This window comes from Meriones unguiculatus, chromosome 1 (assembly GCF_030254825.1).
Source record: "Meriones unguiculatus strain TT.TT164.6M chromosome 1, Bangor_MerUng_6.1, whole genome shotgun sequence".
Lineage (NCBI taxonomy): Eukaryota > Metazoa > Chordata > Mammalia > Rodentia > Muridae > Meriones > Meriones unguiculatus.
Window position 1 is genome coordinate 160,315,940 of NC_083349.1, and position 18,044 is coordinate 160,333,983.

At 52.7% G+C, this 18,044-nt stretch overlaps 1 protein-coding gene across 4 annotated transcripts in view; it reads right to left on the bottom strand.

The window, feature by feature from the left end:
- The window catches only part of Rgl3 (ral guanine nucleotide dissociation stimulator like 3), a 21,876-nt gene continuing 3,832 nt past the window's right edge, over positions 1–18,044 (bottom strand). Inside the window, exons 6-19 of one of the 4 annotated variants that reach the window (XM_021643854.2) lie at positions 13,929–14,068; positions 13,624–13,839; positions 12,967–13,070; positions 12,794–12,878; positions 9,712–9,768; positions 9,521–9,607; positions 9,310–9,342; positions 9,100–9,221; positions 8,248–8,343; positions 8,090–8,158; positions 7,924–8,020; positions 6,577–6,717; positions 5,274–5,388; positions 1–2,547 (exon numbers count right to left, since the gene is read on the bottom strand). In XM_021643854.2, coding sequence (XP_021499529.2) covers positions 2,420–2,547; positions 5,274–5,388; positions 6,577–6,717; positions 7,924–8,020; positions 8,090–8,158; positions 8,248–8,343; positions 9,100–9,221; positions 9,310–9,342; positions 9,521–9,607; positions 9,712–9,768; positions 12,794–12,878; positions 12,967–13,070; positions 13,624–13,839; positions 13,929–14,068 — 1,490 coding nt within the window. In that variant the 3' untranslated portion in view covers positions 1–2,419. Of the gene's footprint in view, positions 2,548–5,273; positions 5,389–6,576; positions 6,718–7,923; positions 8,021–8,089; positions 8,159–8,247; positions 8,344–9,099; positions 9,222–9,309; positions 9,343–9,520; positions 9,608–9,711; positions 9,769–12,793; positions 12,879–12,966; positions 13,071–13,623; positions 13,840–13,928; positions 14,069–18,044 lie in introns of those variants that run through there. The other 3 variants (XM_060370855.1, XM_060370857.1, XM_060370861.1) reach the window with 3 other exon arrangements.

The window sequence follows — 18,044 nt, forward strand, 5'->3', positions numbered from 1 at the left end:
GAAGAGATAGCAATTTATTTCTGACATAACTCTCCAGGTCTCAGCAGTCTCCATGGCAGCTGTTTGTCTCCAGGGTCCCAGGCGCCTTCCCACTTGTTGCTCAGCTATGAGTATGTGACCACCCAACCATACTGGTTAGCTCATGCCTTCATTCTAACCAGCAGAAACCAGGAAAAGTGGAAAGGGAGGACTCGCCCCTTCCCTTTAAGAGTAGTCCTAGAGCCTCAGGTGGCGATACATGCTTTCATCCCAGCACTTGGGAGGAGAGGCAGATGGATCTCTGTGAGTTCAAGGCCAGCCTGGTCTACAGAGTGAATTCCAAGACAACCAGGGCTACACAGAGAAACTGTCTTTTAAAAAAAAAAAGTAGCCAACTTGGAATTGGTCAGCTTGACTAAGAATTAATCATGTGGCCATACTCGCTACTACAGGAGAGTTACAGTTATGCAAAGCAGCTTTTATCTTTTTATTGTAGCTCAGTGGTAGAGCACTTGCCTATCATGCACAAAGCCCTGGGTTTGACCCCAACACAGGACGTGTGTTCATGGTTTGATACAGGGTCTCATGTCACTCAGCTTAAACCACCTCAGCTTGAGCCTCCTGAGCGCTGGCGTGACAAGCCCACCTGTGGCTTTTCCTTTGAGTGGCTCTATTCGCAGAGGAGGTGAGTGAATCTGAGCGAAAACAGTCTTATTATCAGAGCAACAAAACCCTGAAGCCTCTGTTGGCGCTCCGGATCCAGCTGTACCTCAGGCCAGACCTGCTGATCTTTTCAGGTGAGATCAAGCATACGGCTGTAGACCTTATTGGACTTTTCTCTTTTTTTAAAAAAAAATAATTTTAAAAAAATATTTATTTTTGTTCTTTTGTGTGTCTATGCACCACACGTGTGCCTAGCGGTGAGCCTCCGTGTGGGAGTGGAAGTAGAACTCAGCTCCTTTACAAGAAAAGGCTCTGTCAACCAAGAGCCAACTCTCTAGCCCCCTACTGAATGGCTTGTACAGGAGACGGCATCTCTTTTTGGCATGGGTCTACTTCTACAGGATGTGTGTTCGTACTTTCTGTGCACGAGGAGGCCAGAGGGTGACGTCAGGTGTCCCTCACTGTCACTTATTACTATTATGTGTGCCTATAAGCATGTCTGGAGTACATGTCTGGTGCACATATGTAGGTCAAAACTGGGAAGTCAGTTTTCTCCTTCCGCCTTTCCACGGACCCTGGGGAGTTGAACTCAGCTAGCCACGCACTGAGCTCCTCAGGAATGTTATTTGAGATGGAGTCTTGCGCCGAACTGACCGGATGGTGGACCCTGGGACCTGTCTCCACCTCCCCGAGCTGGGATTGTAGATGTACTCCCATCACGCCTGGCTTTTTATGTGGGTGCTGAGGGACAGGAATTGAGGTCCTCATTCTTGCTGAGCAAACACTTTGCCCTCAGAGCCACAGTGTAGGCCCCTGGAAACAGAGAACTCGGTGAGCTGCAGAGACCCCATCAAGGGCCAGTTCAAAACTGAGGCTCAGAAGCCAGCTGCCTCTGCACTCGCTCAGTCTATGCTGTCTCCCTTTGTTTATTCTCCCTCCCTGACCCCCCACACCACAGGGAATGATGTAGCCCTGGCCTGGAACTCACTACAGCTGAAATGACCATGAACTCAAGATCCCTCTGCCTCCACCTCCCCAGGGCTGAGGTGACAGGCACGCCAGCTTCCCACTGCCTGTATTGGCCGGAGAGAGCTAGCTCCTCCTTCTTCCCATTTCTTCACTCCTGACAGAAAAGCAGGGCAGCACCTCCTAAATGGAGGCGGAGGCGACACACACCCTGAGCCTGCTTATGACCTTTCCAACCTTTCCTTAGGTTCTGATTGTTTTTGAATGGGATCTCATGAAGTAGCTCAGGTTTGCCTTGAACTCACAATGTAGCCAAGGATGAGGAAGCCTTGATCCTTCTGATTCAGCCTCCCAAGCACTTGGGATTATGGGTGCGTGCCACCCAGCTGCTTGTCCTCAGTGCTGGGTCCTGAAGCCTTGCCTGCCATGGGTTAGGATCTGACTGAACTGCACCTTATAGTCCAAAACCCCTTAGGAGCTTTATTCTGGGGAGTGCAGAGAAGCCATCCAGGGTCTAGGGCATGCTGGGAAAGAGCTCCTAGCAAAGCTCCCAGCTCTTTAGGGCTCTTGGTTTTTCCTAGTTTTATACTCTTCTCATACACTCATGTTTCTGGAATAATGGTCAAGTGCCCAGGGAATCAGAGAGGTGGGTCCAATGGCTTCATGTTGGGGGGTCCCCAGGATAGAGAGCAAAATGTCTTCATTGGGAGATGGAGGCTCTCCAGGAAATAGGCCCCTACTTTGATGGTGGTAGCAGCCAGGTTCCAAACTGTGTACGGCATCTGTGCCCCAGAATGAGGAGGGCAGTGCTTCAGGTTGGGGAGGCAGAGGGTGTGTGCCGTGCCCCCTCTTTCCGACCTTTGCGACGCAGCAAGAAGTCACCAGGGGCAGCTGGGCTCATCGCATAGAAGACATTGGCACTGTCCGGAATTAGGAGCTCTGCACGGAAATAGGGACAAGGGGTGACCTGCAAATTCTGGGAGCTTCTCTGGCCACCTTCTATCATTCGGATGGCTTTTCCCACACCCCAGCCTCTCCCACACCACTTTCCAGGCAAGCTCAGGGTGCTGTGACAATAATTGAGATGACTTCAACTTCCAGCCTGATAAGCTACAGGCTTTCACAGCCAACATGTGGGGAGGGGAGGGGGATTGAGTGGGGATGTCTCCACAGCTTTGGGCATTTGAATGTTTGGTCCCCCATTGGTGGCATGTCTGGGGAGGCTTAGGGGGTATGGCTCTGTTGGAAGAACTGCATCCCTGGGGTGGGCTTTGAGAGCTTAGAGACATGCACCATTTCAAGTTCAGACTCTCTGCTCTGGGCTTGGCATTCAAGATGAGAGATGTCAGTATCAGCGTTCAACATCAGTCATGGGTCCTTGCCCGCTGGAAACACAAGCCCAGATAAACTTCCTTCTATAGGCTGCCTTGGTCATGGTGTTTATCAGAGCAACAGAAAAGTAACTAACATATGTGTGTATGTATATACAAATGGATATTTACATGCATAATACACACACACACACACACACACGCATGCGTGTGGACACCTAACCTAACTTACACATAGTAGGTGAGTACCCTACCACTGAGCTACGGCCCCAGCCCTTTCTCTGAGATACTGACCTTTAATGTGTAAGGTAAAGCCTATCACAGAGCTACATACCCAGGCCTCTTCTTTTGCTTTGTTTTGTTGTTTTTGTTTTTTGAGACAGGGTCTCTCTGTGCAGCTTTGGCTGTCCTGGAACTCACTCTGTAGACCAGGCTGGCCTTGAACTGAGATCTGCCTGCCCCTGCCTCTCTAGCTCTTCGCTCAAAGGTGTGCACCACCACCACCTGGCTTCTTTTTTTTTCCTTGTGACTTTTGTTGTTATCACTTTTTGTGATGGAGTCTTCCGTAGCATAGGCTGGCTTCCTACTCTCTGTGGAGGTGAGGATGACCTTGAACTCCCGTTTCTGGTGCTTCTAACTCCTGAGTGCTGGGGTTGTAGGTGTCACCAGCAGACCTGGCTTGTGTGCTGGGAGGAAGTCAGGATTCCCTGGATGTCAGCAGAGCTCTCCAGCAGCCGCATCACTCCCGGCCTCCTTGTCGTCTTTTGAAACAGGGTCTCACTGAGTTGTCCATGCTGACCTAGAACTCTCTCTGAAGTGCAGGATGGCCTGTGGCTCCTGGCACCCCTTCGGCCTCACTCTCCCAAAGGCTGGGAGTGTGAGTCACCCCAGCTGCTCTAGGTGGGCTTTGAACTGAGCTCCTCTTGCCCAGCCTCTTGAGTGGTTAGGATCACAGTCCGTGTCACCGCTCCCAACTGCCCACAGCTGGCTTGTTTTTTTTTTTCTCTCTCTCTTGTTAAGACTAGGTCTCACTAAACTGTTCAGACTAGCCTTGAGTTCACTCTGTAGTGTTCAGCCAGTGTTCAGGCTGGCCTCCTAGATGGTGGGATTACAGACCCTGCCCCTCCATGCTCAACCTCTCATCCACTCTTCTGTATATGGCTGTGCCTGTGAGTGTTCAGGCAACTTTGAGGTTGTAATGCTTCTGAGAAAAACCTTAAGCGCTGCTCCTCAGGACCCCAGGACTGTTTCCAGTTGTTTTTTTTTTTTTTAGACATGGCCCCTGAATGGCCTGGAACCAGTCAGGTAGATTGGCTAGCCAGTGAGCATCAACGATCCTCCCATCTGCACACCCAGCTGCATTCCACAGGTTCTTGGAAATCCAACCCAGGCCCTGCCGAATCCAAGGGCTTTTGGCCCTGTCCCAACCCAAGCTCAGGTAACTCCAGAGCCTTCATGATGAGCCAAACACACGCCTTCCCTCTTGCAGGCCCTTCAGTCTCCTGCTCTGTCAGGCTGAGCCTGAACAACCACAAACACTACAAGCTCTCTGCATCTCCTCTTCCCATCTGAGCCTGGACAGTGTCCCTGCCTTACTCCCGTGAAGACCTCCTGACCTCATACGGTGAGGAGACAGACCTTTTATGCACTTCGTGGTACCTCAGCACTCTGCCTGAATTGACTTGTGGCCCTGCTGGTCCAGGTCAAGCTGGGCTCAGTGATGGGTGATGTTGGTTGGAACGTGATAAGCACTGGAAGGACCCCGGAGACAAGCTCGGGCCAATTACCTGGACTAGGTTACCTGAGCCATAGGACCCGCCCAAAATATGGTGGCATTACCCACTGGGCTGAGGTCCTGCACGGCTTGCTGAAGAACACAGGGAGGACCTGTGAGATGGCTCAGTTCGTAAAAGAGCCTGCTGCCATGCCTGATGACCTGAATTTGATGTCTGGAGCCCACGTGGCAGAAGGAGAGAATAAGCCCCCTCAAGCTGTTGTCTGAGCCTGGCTGTCCTGGAACTTGCTCTGTGGATCAGGTGGCCTCAAACTCAGAGACCACCTGCCCCTGCCTCTCCAGTGCTGGGATTAAAGGCATCCACTATTACCAACTGCCCCACTCAGGGTGTTAAAAAAAAAGTTTTTTATTTTTAAAGATAGAGCACTGTGCACAGCATCAGCAGCCCTCTCCCTTTGCCTCTGTACTCTCCCTGCCATAACAGACAGATGGCAGCCCTGGGACCATGAGCTAAGATAAACCCTTCTTCTCATCAGCTGCTTTTTGTCACAGCCCCACTGGCCTCAAGCCCAGCCAGGCTGCAAGCTGTCCCTGCTTACCTCTGTCCCCAGGTAGGACCTGGAAGAGCTGGTAGTCACGGGCCCAGGGCTGGGGCACATTATGCTTCTCCAGGGCTCTCTGCACCACGCTGGGGGCTTTGTCCTGGCAAGTGAGCTGGAAAAGGACAGGAAATGACCCGTGGGATGGCTCAGCAGGTAAAGGTTGCTCTAAGCCTGACAACCTGAGTTCAATCCCTAGCACGGGCCTGGAGAGAGGAGAGAACCAGCTCCTGCAGGCTGCCATTTGACCTACACTTTACACACTACATAAATGTAATTAGAAAAAAAGATAAGGGCTGGAGAGATGGCTCAGAGGTTAAGAGCACTGTCTGCTCTTCCAGAGGTCCTGAGTTCAGTTCCCAACAACCATATGGTGACTCACAGCCATCTAGAATGAGATCTGGTGCCCTCTGCTGATGTGAAGGCATACACGCGGGCATTGTATACATAATAAATAAATTAATTAAAAGAAAAAGAAAAAGTTAAAGAGGAACAGGTGTTAAAGGGACAGGGTCCCGTGTTGGAGGAACCCTGGTTGAGGCTGTGGTCCTCCTAGTCTGGATAGCCACGCTGAGCCGGTGTTAAAGTGGAGGCCTCCCTCTTTCCAGCAGGGCCTCTTGCTCTCCACCTGACTTCATCTGGAGAGTGTCTTTAGACACAGACGCCCCTAGCCACATTGGTATATGGCTCCTCTTTTGCCTGGTTGGTTGGGGTTTTTTTTTTGCTTTGTTTTTCAGACAGGGTTTCTCTATGTATCCCTGGCTGTCCTGCAACTCGCTCTGTAGACCAGGCTGGCCTGGAACTCAGAGATCCACCTGCCTCGGCCTCCCACGTGCGCCGCCACTGCCCAGTTTACATTGCTGGTTCTAAGAGCATAATGGGATTGCTCTAGCTCCCGCTGCCCAGTTCTGGGGGAGCCAGCTTCCTGCTAGCTCTCCCCTCACTGTGCCTATAGGATAATTAGGTATTGTGTTCCCGTTCATGTGATAGGTGCATGCTGTTTAATGCAAATCAAGCACCCTTGAAATGCCTAGTTCCATCCAATCAGGTACACCTATCCTTGGAGCCCCACCCATCCACTCCTCAAAAGGTATATAGCTTTTATTCTCTGGAATTAGAGTTGAACCGGCTCCCTGAAGTGGTTCCCGGGGCTGTGTGATCCCTGCACAGTTCTGCAATTCAGGCACACTTCCTGTCTCTTGCCCCTCCTGACTTGGTGGGCTGCAGGGAGACAGCCCCCAGACAGGAGGAGGACCAACGGTCCCAGATCTAAGGACAAGGCTGTCTCCTCCCAGCCCCTCACCAAGATGCTCCGATACAGGTTGCCATGGTTATTGTCGATGCTGACTCGGATGACACGGGCCTCTGAGGTCTGCTGCCCCAGGAGGGGAATTCGAGAGCTGCTCAGGGTCAAGGCCCCTGGTGGGTCCATGGTCAGAGGCAGCTGGAAGGCAGTATGGGGTGGTGGAGGCCACAGCCTTGCTCATCTGTGTGATGAGGACCACAAGGCCCCTCCCCCGCCGTACTCAGTCCGCATTCACCCAGAGTCCTCACACCCCTTTCCTCTCACGTGAGAGGCTGGGTAACCACATACTCAGGGTACACATGCAGACTATAGTCCTCTGTTACAGAAACGAAGGGACACGTGACCCATGCACATACAAAGCCAAGTTCACAATAGGATCCTGAGTGGACGGCACATAGAGCACACACAGGCGTGCTCACACACACACACACACACACACACACACAGGCGTGCTCACACACACACACACACACAGGCGTGCTCATACACACATAGGCGTGCTCACACACACACACACACACACAGGCGTGCTCACACACACACACGCACACACACAGGTGTGCTCACACACACAGGTGTGCTCTCACACACAGGCGTGCTCTCACACATAGGCATGTTCACAGTCGAAAGCCACAGCACCTCGTTAGGGAGCGATCTCGCACAGTCCTGCGGATGTGTGGACCGGCTCCCCTCATGGATGCAGGCAGACAAGTCTGCGGACAAGCATGTTTTTGAAGAAGTGGCCGTTGGGGTTGGTGGCACAGAACTGTCCTCCCAGCGACGGGAGAGGCTGAGGTTGGAGGACTGCAAAGTCAAAGCTAGCCGGGCCAACTTAGTACTGTCTCCAGACAGTGTGGGCCTGGGGCATGGCTCAGTGGCTAGACCCTAGGTTCAATCCAGCACACTTTTATTTATTTATTAATTTTTGGTTGGCTTTTGTCATTGTTGTTGAGGCATGACGTCATAGGGCCCAAGCCCCATATAGTTATATAGTTAAGGATGGCTTTGAACCTCTGATCCTCTTGCCTCCGTCTCCCAAGTCGTGGGAGCACAGGCACATACTACCACACCTGGCTGGAGTATTGATTATTAGAGGGGAAAAAAAGGAGTGGGGATTACACCTGGGGTGCCCTACAGATAGGTGGAAATCCAAGTCAGGTTGAGGAGAAGCCGGGAGTGATAGGTGACCGCTCCGATGGCCATGGAGACAGATGGTCTCCCAGATAAAGGGGCAGAGAGCACCTACCGGCAGTGCTGTATACACACACACACACACACACACACACACACACAAACACACACAACCCTGGGTGCCCATCCTCAGCACAATCATTATCTTGGTACCTTGGTGCTGGAGCCGTGCGGCCCTGGGGAGGCTGGAGGACTGCCAGGAGGAGGGTCTCGGCCTCTGGGACTGGATGGGGGGGACCCCGGGGACACACTGGCGAAAACACAGCAGTCAGGTGGGGCGGCGGGCCTGACTTTTGTCCCCTCGGCCCTGGCCACTCACCTGGAGGTGGGTGAGGACGGGTCCCCGGGACTCCCACCAGGGGATGAGCTCTTCTCCCGGGACAGCTTCCTAGGGTGAGGACAAGGGAGGGCTGAGCTGAGAAGGGGACCCGCCCAGCCTCCATCCACCCGGCCCTCTGCACACCCCCCCACACTCACGCACTAAGGCGCTTGGTGAGGCTGATCCGCCGCCGGATGCGCGGGGAGCTGGGGCAGGAGGCCGCTGGCGGCTCAATGACACGGGAGACCCGGTAGCTGGAGGGGTTCAGCGTGTGAGGGGTGTCGGGGCAGCAAGCAGAGGGGCGAAGACGGAAGAGTTAGAGTGAGTTTGAATCGAGTCTGGGGTGGGGCGGGAAGAAGGGTTAGGGCCCTGAGTGGAGGTCGGGATAGAAAGGGGAGTCAGTGGGGTCTCAGGGTGCATTACAGACGAGGACTGTTACCCACAGGAAGACTATTGACGGGTATGGTCACACACAGTGCTTGCTAGAACCCCCCCAGTCAGCGGCTGGCTCAGTGGCCCACAGCCCCTGACCGGGTGAGGTGCTAGCACTGCAAACGATAAACAAAACAGAAACTGCAGGCAGAGGCTAGGGAGCTGAACCGGCCACCTTTAAGGTCCAGGGCTGGGTAATTCAGGGCCTCAACAGTAAAGGCCAAGCACTGGATGGAATGGGAGGAAGCAACAGAGCCCATTGGCCGAACGGACATGAAAGCTAGCGCCAATTACTCAGACCAGTAGTTAGTGGCCAGGGCCACAGATTTGGATGACAGATTTGGCTCAGAGCGGGCAGGGCCTTCAAGTCGAATGGCTGACTGGACAGGAAGGGTTGAAACCGGAGTTTCGGGTGCGCTCAGATTTCAGGTGGGAGGTGGGTGGTGGCCTTCAGGCGGGAGAAAATAAAGGATGGGGGGGGGCTGTCCTCAGGATGGGGTCTGGGAAGCTTCTCGGGGGGGGGGGGAGACGGCGGGGGAGGGGGCCGAAGGCGTGACCGGCATTGGTAGAGCGGTCACCTCTGCTCCTCGCTGAGCTGGCGCTGGGCTCGAAGGGCAGCCAGGATGGGCGGGCGGGGGCTCAGGCTGTAGTGCCGGCAGCGCTGCTGCAGCTGCTGGATTCGGGCCAGGATCTCCCACTCCTGAGGGGGCGGCTACTGCTGAGACCCCGCCCCGCCCCGCCTCCACCCTGAGGCAGCCCACTCTCAACCCCCAAACCCACCCGCTTACCTTCCTCCTCTTTTCAAAGTTGATGAGATTTCCCTGAGGGGGCAAAGCTGGCCTGAGTTCAAAAGCTGGGACGGCAAGAGCCGCCATGGTGTGTTGGGGGTGGCGGTCGGGGAGGTATGAGTGCAAGGCAAAATCAGAGATGGATATCCGGAGGACTGCCGTGTTGGGGGTAATAGAGCAGGGGTCGGAAGCCAAGGGTAAGAAGCCAAACCTTCAACGTATCCGGTAAGGCTGTATCCAGCATAACCAAGTCCGTGAGAAAGGTGCCAAGGTAGGGGACAGGACCCGGGGGCAGTTTCTGAAACCCCCAAAGTTCAGTCACTCATGGGCACCACTGACCCCTTGCCACTCCCCAAGAGTCCCCCTTGCCACCCTGTCCCCATCTTGAACCCTATCACTTACTGATGGCTGACTCCCTGTTGGGCTGTCATCATCTTGTGGTCCCTCAGCGGCCTCCTCCTGAGAGGAAGGGAAAGGCTTTGACATTTTTCACGGAGGCTTTCACACCCACAACCCCGGTTGCCTTCAACAATCACAAGCCCGGGGCTCAGTGGGAAGTGGACCCACTGCCAGGGCTGACAGCCTGAGGGTCACCTCTGAGACCCACCCTGAGAGAGCCAATCTGACTTCCGAAGCACACAGTGGTGAGTGCCCTCCCATGCACACACACAAAGAAGCAAGTGTAATTTAGTGCTTGTTTTTTAAAATCACAAGCCAGGCCCTGTTACCCCAGCACGCCAGATAGAGGCAGGAAGAGCAGGCGCTCAAGGTCATCCTTATCTACATCTACAGGAGACCCGGCCTTAAAACAAAAGAACAGTACAAGTGAGTTGTTAACGCCAAACAGGTTGTGGGGTCACCCTGGGGTCAGTGAAACCCGGAAGTCAGGGAACGACCTTGAGCTGCCGCCAGAGTGGATGGGAAGATAATGTTTGTCCCAGCCTTCTTAGAACTGGCTGCCTGGGACTCTCTGCAAGGACCCTGAGCTCATATCTGAGCACTGTTCAGACAGCAAAACAGTCTGTTCTGTTCCCACCTGGGCTGTCCCTATGGGGTCAGGGATGGGTTCTCAGTGGGTCTGACACAATGCTAGGCACACACAGTAGGTTTGCTTTTAATCCCTCAAAGCCTCCTTATTTGAGATACACTTTCACTAGGACGGTTTTTTCGTTTTTGTTTTGGGTGGTGGTGGTATGCAGTACCTCAGAAGGCCAGAGGAGGGACATCAGCTCTCCAAGTGCTTAGACACAGATGGTTCTGGGCTGTGGAGCCCTGGAACCAAACTGGGGTCTTCCCAAAGACTGCAAGTGCTCTTGACCTCTGACCACCTCTCTGGTTCCCTTGGTTTTTGTTTTGAGACAAGGTCCCACTGTAGCCCAGGCTGGTTGGACACTTGTGATCCTCCTCTCTCTGTCCCTGAGTGCCATGCTGACAGATGAGAGCACCTACCTTGCCTAGCCATTAACAAGACAGGCTTTTCCCTTTTTCTCGTCTCTTTCTTTCGTCAATTTGTTTTGTTTTGGTTTTGAGTCAGGGTCTCATGTAGCCCAGGCTGACCTTAAAAACTCTTTGTAGCATAGAATGACTTTGAACTCTTTATCTAACTGCCTCTGCCTCCTAAGTGATAGGATGACAGGTACAGGCGACCTCACCCATTTTGTCGTTTTTTTCCAAAAAAGGGTTTCTCTGTGTAGCCCTGGCTGTCCTGGAACTCACTGGTAGACCAGGCTGGCCTCAAACTTAGAGATCCCCCTGCCTCTGCCTCCAGAGTGCTGGGATTAAAGGCGCGCACACCACGGCCCAGTCCAACCCCAACCACTGTATCCAGTGCTGGAGATGGAACTCAGGGCTTCTTCATCTTGTTATGCAAGTATCTGCCAACTGAACCCCAGCCCCAGCTCCACGGGGTGTTTATTGAATACCTACTGTGCTGTCATGCGCTGTTTTGGGTGCTAACTAGCCAGGGGTGACCACATGAGACAAGATGTCTGACCATTAGTGAAGGAAAGGTGAGATAGCCAAGATAACTCCTAGCAAGGAAAGGCAGAGACAAGGGCCATCGGGTAGGCAAGGGGACTGTGGAGACGCTGCTGGCTGCTGCTGAGGGCCTCTCGAAGGTGAAGACATTTGGAAGAGATCTGCAGGTGGTGACTGGCACAGCTCATGCCCATCTTGAGGGGTATAGAATGCTCCGAGCCCAGAAATCAGGCTTCCTGGGTGTCTACACAGAATTCACTCGGAGGACGAGCACCTGATTCTAACCAGCTCCTGACTCCTACGATGGTAAGTCAGACATTGTAGCCCACATTGGAAAATCCTGCCTCTCAAGGCAAGTCCCGGGACATGGTTTCTTCTCCCCCCACTTGGCTAAGATGGTAGCTGCGGTAACCCTTTCCTCTGAGCTTCCTGCATCTTGCTGAATGAATAAGTAAGGCCGATGGTGACTATGAGTAAGAGAGAGAACAAGCCGGAAGAAGAAGCACGGAGCCGGCTGTGAACGAGATCACCAAGATGCTTCCCCAACATTGCTTCCAAGTTCCCCTAGCCCTAGCTGGCCAGGAACCTGCAATGTGGACCAGGTTGGGTTTGAACTTACAGAGACTCACCTGCCTCAGCCTCCCAAAGTGCTGAGATTAAACTGTGTAACCTTGCCCTGGTTTTGTTTGTTTGTTTGCTTGTTTGCTTTGAGACAAAGTCTCTCATAGTTCAGGATAGACTTGAGCTCACTATCCTCTACCTCCCAAGAGCAGGGGTGAGAGGCTATACCACCATGCCTGCATGGTGCATGTGCTAAGCTGCGTTCCCAGCCCCTTTTTGAGAGAGAGAGAGAGAGAGTGTGTGTGTTAGGACCAAGGTCAACATCAAGCACCCTGAGGCTGGAGAGATGGCGCAGTGGCTAAGAGCCCTTGCTCTTGCAGGCGATCTGGGTTTGATTCCCAGCATCCACCTTCATGACCATTTATAACTCCAGGTCTAGGGCATCTGATGCTCTCTTTTGATCTCATGCCTGCATGTGCTACACACATATACATGGAGGCAAAGTCATACACATTCAATAAATAACAAATATCAAACATTTCCTACATTGATCTCTTGTGTATGCTTTGAGCTAGGATCCCTTGCTTAACCTGAAGCTTGATGCTTTTGGCTAGGTTTCCTGCCTATCGAAGCCTGGCCCACCTCTCTGCCTCCCTCAGTTCTGGGGTCACAGAGGGTTCCCATCCAGCTTTTACAGGGGTACTGGCTTCTGAGCACACTCTGCAGACGGAGCCACCTCCCTAGCTCCGTACTTTTTGGCTATTTCTGAGACAGGGTGTCACACAGTTCAGGCTGGTCTTGTGTAGCCCTGGCTAGTCTGCAACTTGCTGTGTGGGCCAGGCTGATCTCTACTCATAGTGATCCTCCTGCCTCAGCCTTCCAAGTGTTGGGGTTTACAAGCCTGAGCCACCGCCCCTGACTCCCTTGAATTTGGGGTACCCAATACCTGGGAAAGAATCACCCGGCTGCTGAGATGGTTGCTCTCATCAGAAAAAATCTGCGACAGTTTCCTGAAAGTAGACAGTGGCTCCCTGCGGGGGGAGGGAGGGGCAGGATCAGGGTCAGCAGAGGGGACCACCAGAGCCAGGACAGGGTGTACCACAGAGGCCACCGACTCACCGGCTCACCGCTCCCCAGCTGCGCTTCAGCCTGTAGATGGGGTTAGACTGCAGGGCGGACAGGATGGCTCGCAAGGAGGAGAAATTGCGGAGTTCCCTGCAGCGCTGGGGGTAAGGGGTGAGGCTCCGTCAGCCGCCACACTCCGGGGCTGTCTCCCAGGCACAGCTCCTTTGATACTGTGACTTTGTGTTCTTGTTTGGTTTTTAATGAGATGAGGTCTGGTTACAGAGACAGCCAAGGCTGCTCTCAAACTCTCATGTCCTCCACTTCCACTGGGATTACAGACATGTGCCACTAAACCAGGCCTGAGGTTGGACTCCAGGTCTCACCAGTCAAGTAACTAAGCGTGTAAACTGAGATGGCCCGGTGTTTGTTTCCAGGAGCCTCCTCTTTCCCCCTGTCCCTCTTTTCCCCTCTCCAGGCTGAACCTGGCTTCCTCCATCCATCCCTACTCTCCACTTGTCCCTAGCTCCTCATCTGGACCCAGGAGCTCTTCCGCCTTCCCTACCCTACACATACCTGACACTCTAGATCTGTTTCTCTTTCCTTTCTCCCCACTGCATTCCTAGTCATTCATCACACCCACTTCTGTTCTCCAATCCTCATTCTCCGGGGTTACTCTCCCAGTCTCACCCGGGCCCCATCCCTGACGCACACCTGGGCGATGCAGATCCACTTTTCGATGCGCTGTGCCCTCTGCGAGGCTGCCAGGCCGGGTGCCGCGAGCACCGAGCCCAGCACACAGCCGGTCACCGCGTTGAACTGGGCCACGGTGGCGCGCACTGTCGGAGAGATGCCTGCAGCTCCTGGCCGGTCGCGCTGGGACCACAGGGAACCCAGGCATTCGCAGGACCGCACGCGCAAGAAGAGCTCCTGGGTAGGAGCAGAGGAGGCTGGGATGGGTGCTCCTCATGCAGGCCTCCCCCCTCCCTTCCCACCCTGCCGGCGGCTGGGGTTCCCACCACGTCCATAAGGGTCAGCTGCTCCGCCACCTCATCCACACTGAAGTCCAGGAGCTCCGGGCCTTCTGAACAGGGGACTTCCTCTTCCGAGCAGTCCTCCGAGAGCTCTGCTCTGGGGGACTGGGCAACCCTAGGAGGGCCTGAGGAATAGATAAAAGTTTTTAAAACCCAGGTTTGAGCGCAATGGATGGCTCAGCAGTTACCAGCACTTGCTGCTCTTCCAAAGGTCCAGCACCCTCCTGGCAGCTAAGGACTCTGTACCTCCGTTCTCAGGAGATCCAGTGCCCTCTTCTGGCTTCCGTGGGTATTGTGCACCCATGTGATGCACTGACCTAGATGCCGGTAAAACACCCAAACACATACACACATAAAATAAAAGCAAATGAAGAAAAGAATGAAGAAGGAAGGAAGGGAGAAAGGAAGAAGGGATGGAGGGAGGGAGAGAGGGAGGGACGGAGGAAGGGAGGAGGGAAGGAGGGAGGAAGGGAGGGAGGGAGGGAGGGAAGCAGAAAAAGAAAAAAAACCCTCAAATTTGACCAGGCATGCTGAGGCCAGCCTTCCATCCCAGCACTTGGGAGGCAGAGGCAAGTGGTGTTCTTGTGAATTCTAGGCCAGCTAGGGCTACAGAGTGAGACATTGTCTCAAAACAAAACAATGACCCCCACACACACACATACACAAGAAACAAGTCTTAAATTTCTCCAGGGGCAAGTGGCTGTGTAGCCAGTGCTTCCCCTACATGCCCGACCCCTTCAGTCCCAAGGGAGTCTAGGTCAGCCTGTGTGACCCTAGGCAAGTGCCTCTGTGTCTCTGGGCCTCCCTTCCTTATCTGGGAACACGCTAGGTGGTTGTCGTTTCCTTTTGTCTTACATTTATTTATTAATTCTGTGTGTGCTATGGGTCTGCAAGCACCATGGTTTGTGTACGGTGGCCAGAGGGCGTGGGAGTTGGTTCTCTCCTTCCTTCCTGTGAGTTTCAAGAATCTCACTCAAGTGATCAGGTTTGACAGCAGGTGCTTTTACCTGACAAAGCCATCTCAACAGCCCTCTCTGGGTAGGTTTTGTTGTTAGTTTTGCTTTGCTTTGAAAAGGGCTTTGGGGGCTGGAGAGATGGTTCAGCAATGAAGAGCAGTGGCTGCTCTTCTGAAGGTCCTCAGTTCAATTCCCAGCAACCACATGGTGGCTCACAACCTTCTATAATGAGATCTGGCGCCCTCTTCTGGCATGCAGGTGTACATGCAGACAGAACATAGATACACACACACACACACACACACACACACACAGAGAGAGAGAGAGAGAGAGAGAGAGAGAGATTTAGAAAGAAAAAGGGCTTTCTACACCACCAAGTTGGCCTCTAGGCTGTCCGTCCTCAGCTGGGATAAGCACACACACCTGGCTGGGTTCTTACATTGTCTTTATTCTATAACAGCCCCCTTCCTTGCCTTTGATTGATGATGGCTTTGGTGGGGAGGACATTTGGCAGAAGGATTGCCATGAGTTTGAAGCCAGCCTCAGCTACAGAGCAAGTTTTAGGCTAGCCTGGACTAGAGTGAGACTCTGTCTTAGGGTGGGGTGGTTGTGGTGTGGTGATGGAGATGGCTCAGGGTTAAAGGACATTGCTGCCAGAGCTGAAGACCTGAATCCAATCTGTATAACAGAAAGGGGAGAAAAAAACTCCCAAATGTTGTCTTCTGACATACACAAACGCACACACACACACTGACATGAGGGTGCCCCATACATGAAAATAAAATAAAAACAGGCTGGGTCATGGTTGCACATGCCTTTGGTCCCAGCTCTTGGGAGGCAGAAGCAGGCGGACCTTAACTCTAGTGAAGGATCCAATACCCCACCCCTGGCCTTCACAGGTGCCTGAGCTCATGTACCCCACTCTCCACATACACATAATTAAAAATAAACCTTAAAAATTAAATTAAATTATAGCCTCTAATGCTCGCTAAGAGTTGTAGTGAAAACCTTTTACTCCAGGGGAGCAAACCTTGGACACCTGAGACCAGCAGAAAGTACATAGTAGATTCAGGCATGCATAGCTATGCCCTGTTTCAATAAGACAAAAGAAACCCGACAAAACCAACCCAAAATGCCATATCCTTGTCTGTCTGGGTATACGGCTCAAAGGCAGATCACAGACATGAGGCCCTAGGTTCAACCCCTAGCTTCACTGAAAGAGAAGTTCTCACCATCGATGGGAGAGACGGCTCACCTGGTAAGGACTCTCGGTCTGGCTACCTGAGTTCAGTCGCCATGACCCACCTGACGGAGGGAGAGGACTGACTCCCACCCCACGCTCACCCACCCGCCACACAACAAACAAAATAGATGACACAGAGGGTTTACAACTTGAATGTAGGAAAAGAAAAACTTCCTGGTTATCAACTAAGGATGAAAAAAACCCAAAAGCCTATGTCAGTAGGCATAGGCAAGTAGCTGGTGCTCTGCATGGCAGATTGTGGTCAGCTCAGTGTTTAAAGGATTAAAGGATGAAGACTTAGGGATGCAGCCAGATAGGGATAAGATCAAACATGGATGGAGGATGAGCATAAGCAGAGCGCAATTACTCAGTTAGCTAATCCAGGAGCTTTGTTCCTGCCTCTGCGGATAAAGCTAATAGGATCCTTTGCTCACACAGGATGTAGGGAAGGAGAAGCCAGGAATCAATCACGAACAATGTGCAGAAAAATAAGGCAGCCTCAAAGGCACAGGCTGGGAGAGGTACTCCGAAGAGAAGCGGTGTTTCTGTTTATTTCCTTCAAGTACAGGGCTTTTAATCCCAGCACTCAGGTAGCTGAGGCAGGCAGAGTTCAAGACCGGCTTGGGCTACCAATCAAGTTCCAGGCCAGCCAGAGCCACACAGTGAGACACTGTGTTGTGGATATAAACATGTTTTTGTTTTGGTCCCAGGTGTGGGGTGTGGGGCTGATTCAGATGGTCCACAGCAGCAGACTATTTGCCTCATGAGGACTCTGAGAGGAGCTCTTTGCCAGCTGCAGAATAAATGCCAGAGCCCAGAAAGGAGATGGGAGAAAGAACAAGGCTGCTCCTGCTTCTCCCTTGCTGCTCCTGGTTGCTGTTGTGAAATGAGAAGCTGGAGAGCTCCTGAAACGAGAATTGAGTGGCTCCAAGGAACCCGACGACCCTGACCAGTGGGAAGTGACTTAGAAAGAACTGTGCCCCTTCTCCCACTAACCTTTTCTCTCTCCTGCCCTGGCATTGGGGTATTGGAAGGGATTGGGGTGGAGTAGGGAGAAAAAGATATAAAAAGGTAAATAACAGAGGTTCGTTTTTTAGTATGCCAACAACACTGTTCCAAAACAAAACCAAAAACCCAAACCTAAACTCTCACATAGGGGTACTGAGATGGCTTACTGGCACAGGGGACTGTAGCATGCCATCAGCAATGAATAAAATGTAAATAAATTAATGAGTACACAAATAAACAAAACTACACTCACTTACTGTGTGTGCAGTTCTCGGAGTCTGTTCTCTCCTCCTCTGTGTGGGCCACAGAGATCAAACCGGACTCTCAGGATTGTCCGCAAACCCTTCTACCTGCTGGGCCCTCTCGCCAGCCCCAGAGTGACATTTCAGCACGACCTGAGCAAGGTTTGTAAATATTTCTCTCTACCCTCAACTTGGTTTGTTTTCAGACAGCATCTCATACCATGCAGCCTGGGTGGTCTGGAGCTCATTGTGCAGAACAGACTAGCCCCCCTGCTCACCATCAAAATTTTCCGTAGTGCCTGCCGGTACCCCAGGACCCGAAATAAGGTGTCAATATGGTGTTTGGCATACACTCCGCTGCAGCTGGTAGATACCTAAAACATTAGATTCCGGGGACATTCCCTGGATTGTACCTGGCTGGGCTCCATGACAGAGAGAGAGAGAGAGAGAGAGAGAGAGAGAGAGAGAGAGAGAGAAGATACTTAAAAAAAAAACAACACAGGAAACAACCCATCAGGAGGTGGCGTAAACCTTTAACCCCGCATTCAAGAGGCAGAGCCAGGCGGATCTGTGAGTTCAAGGCCAGCCTGGTCTACAGAGCAAGTTCCGGGACAGCCAGGGCTGTCAGAGAACCAGAGAAACCCTGTCTCAA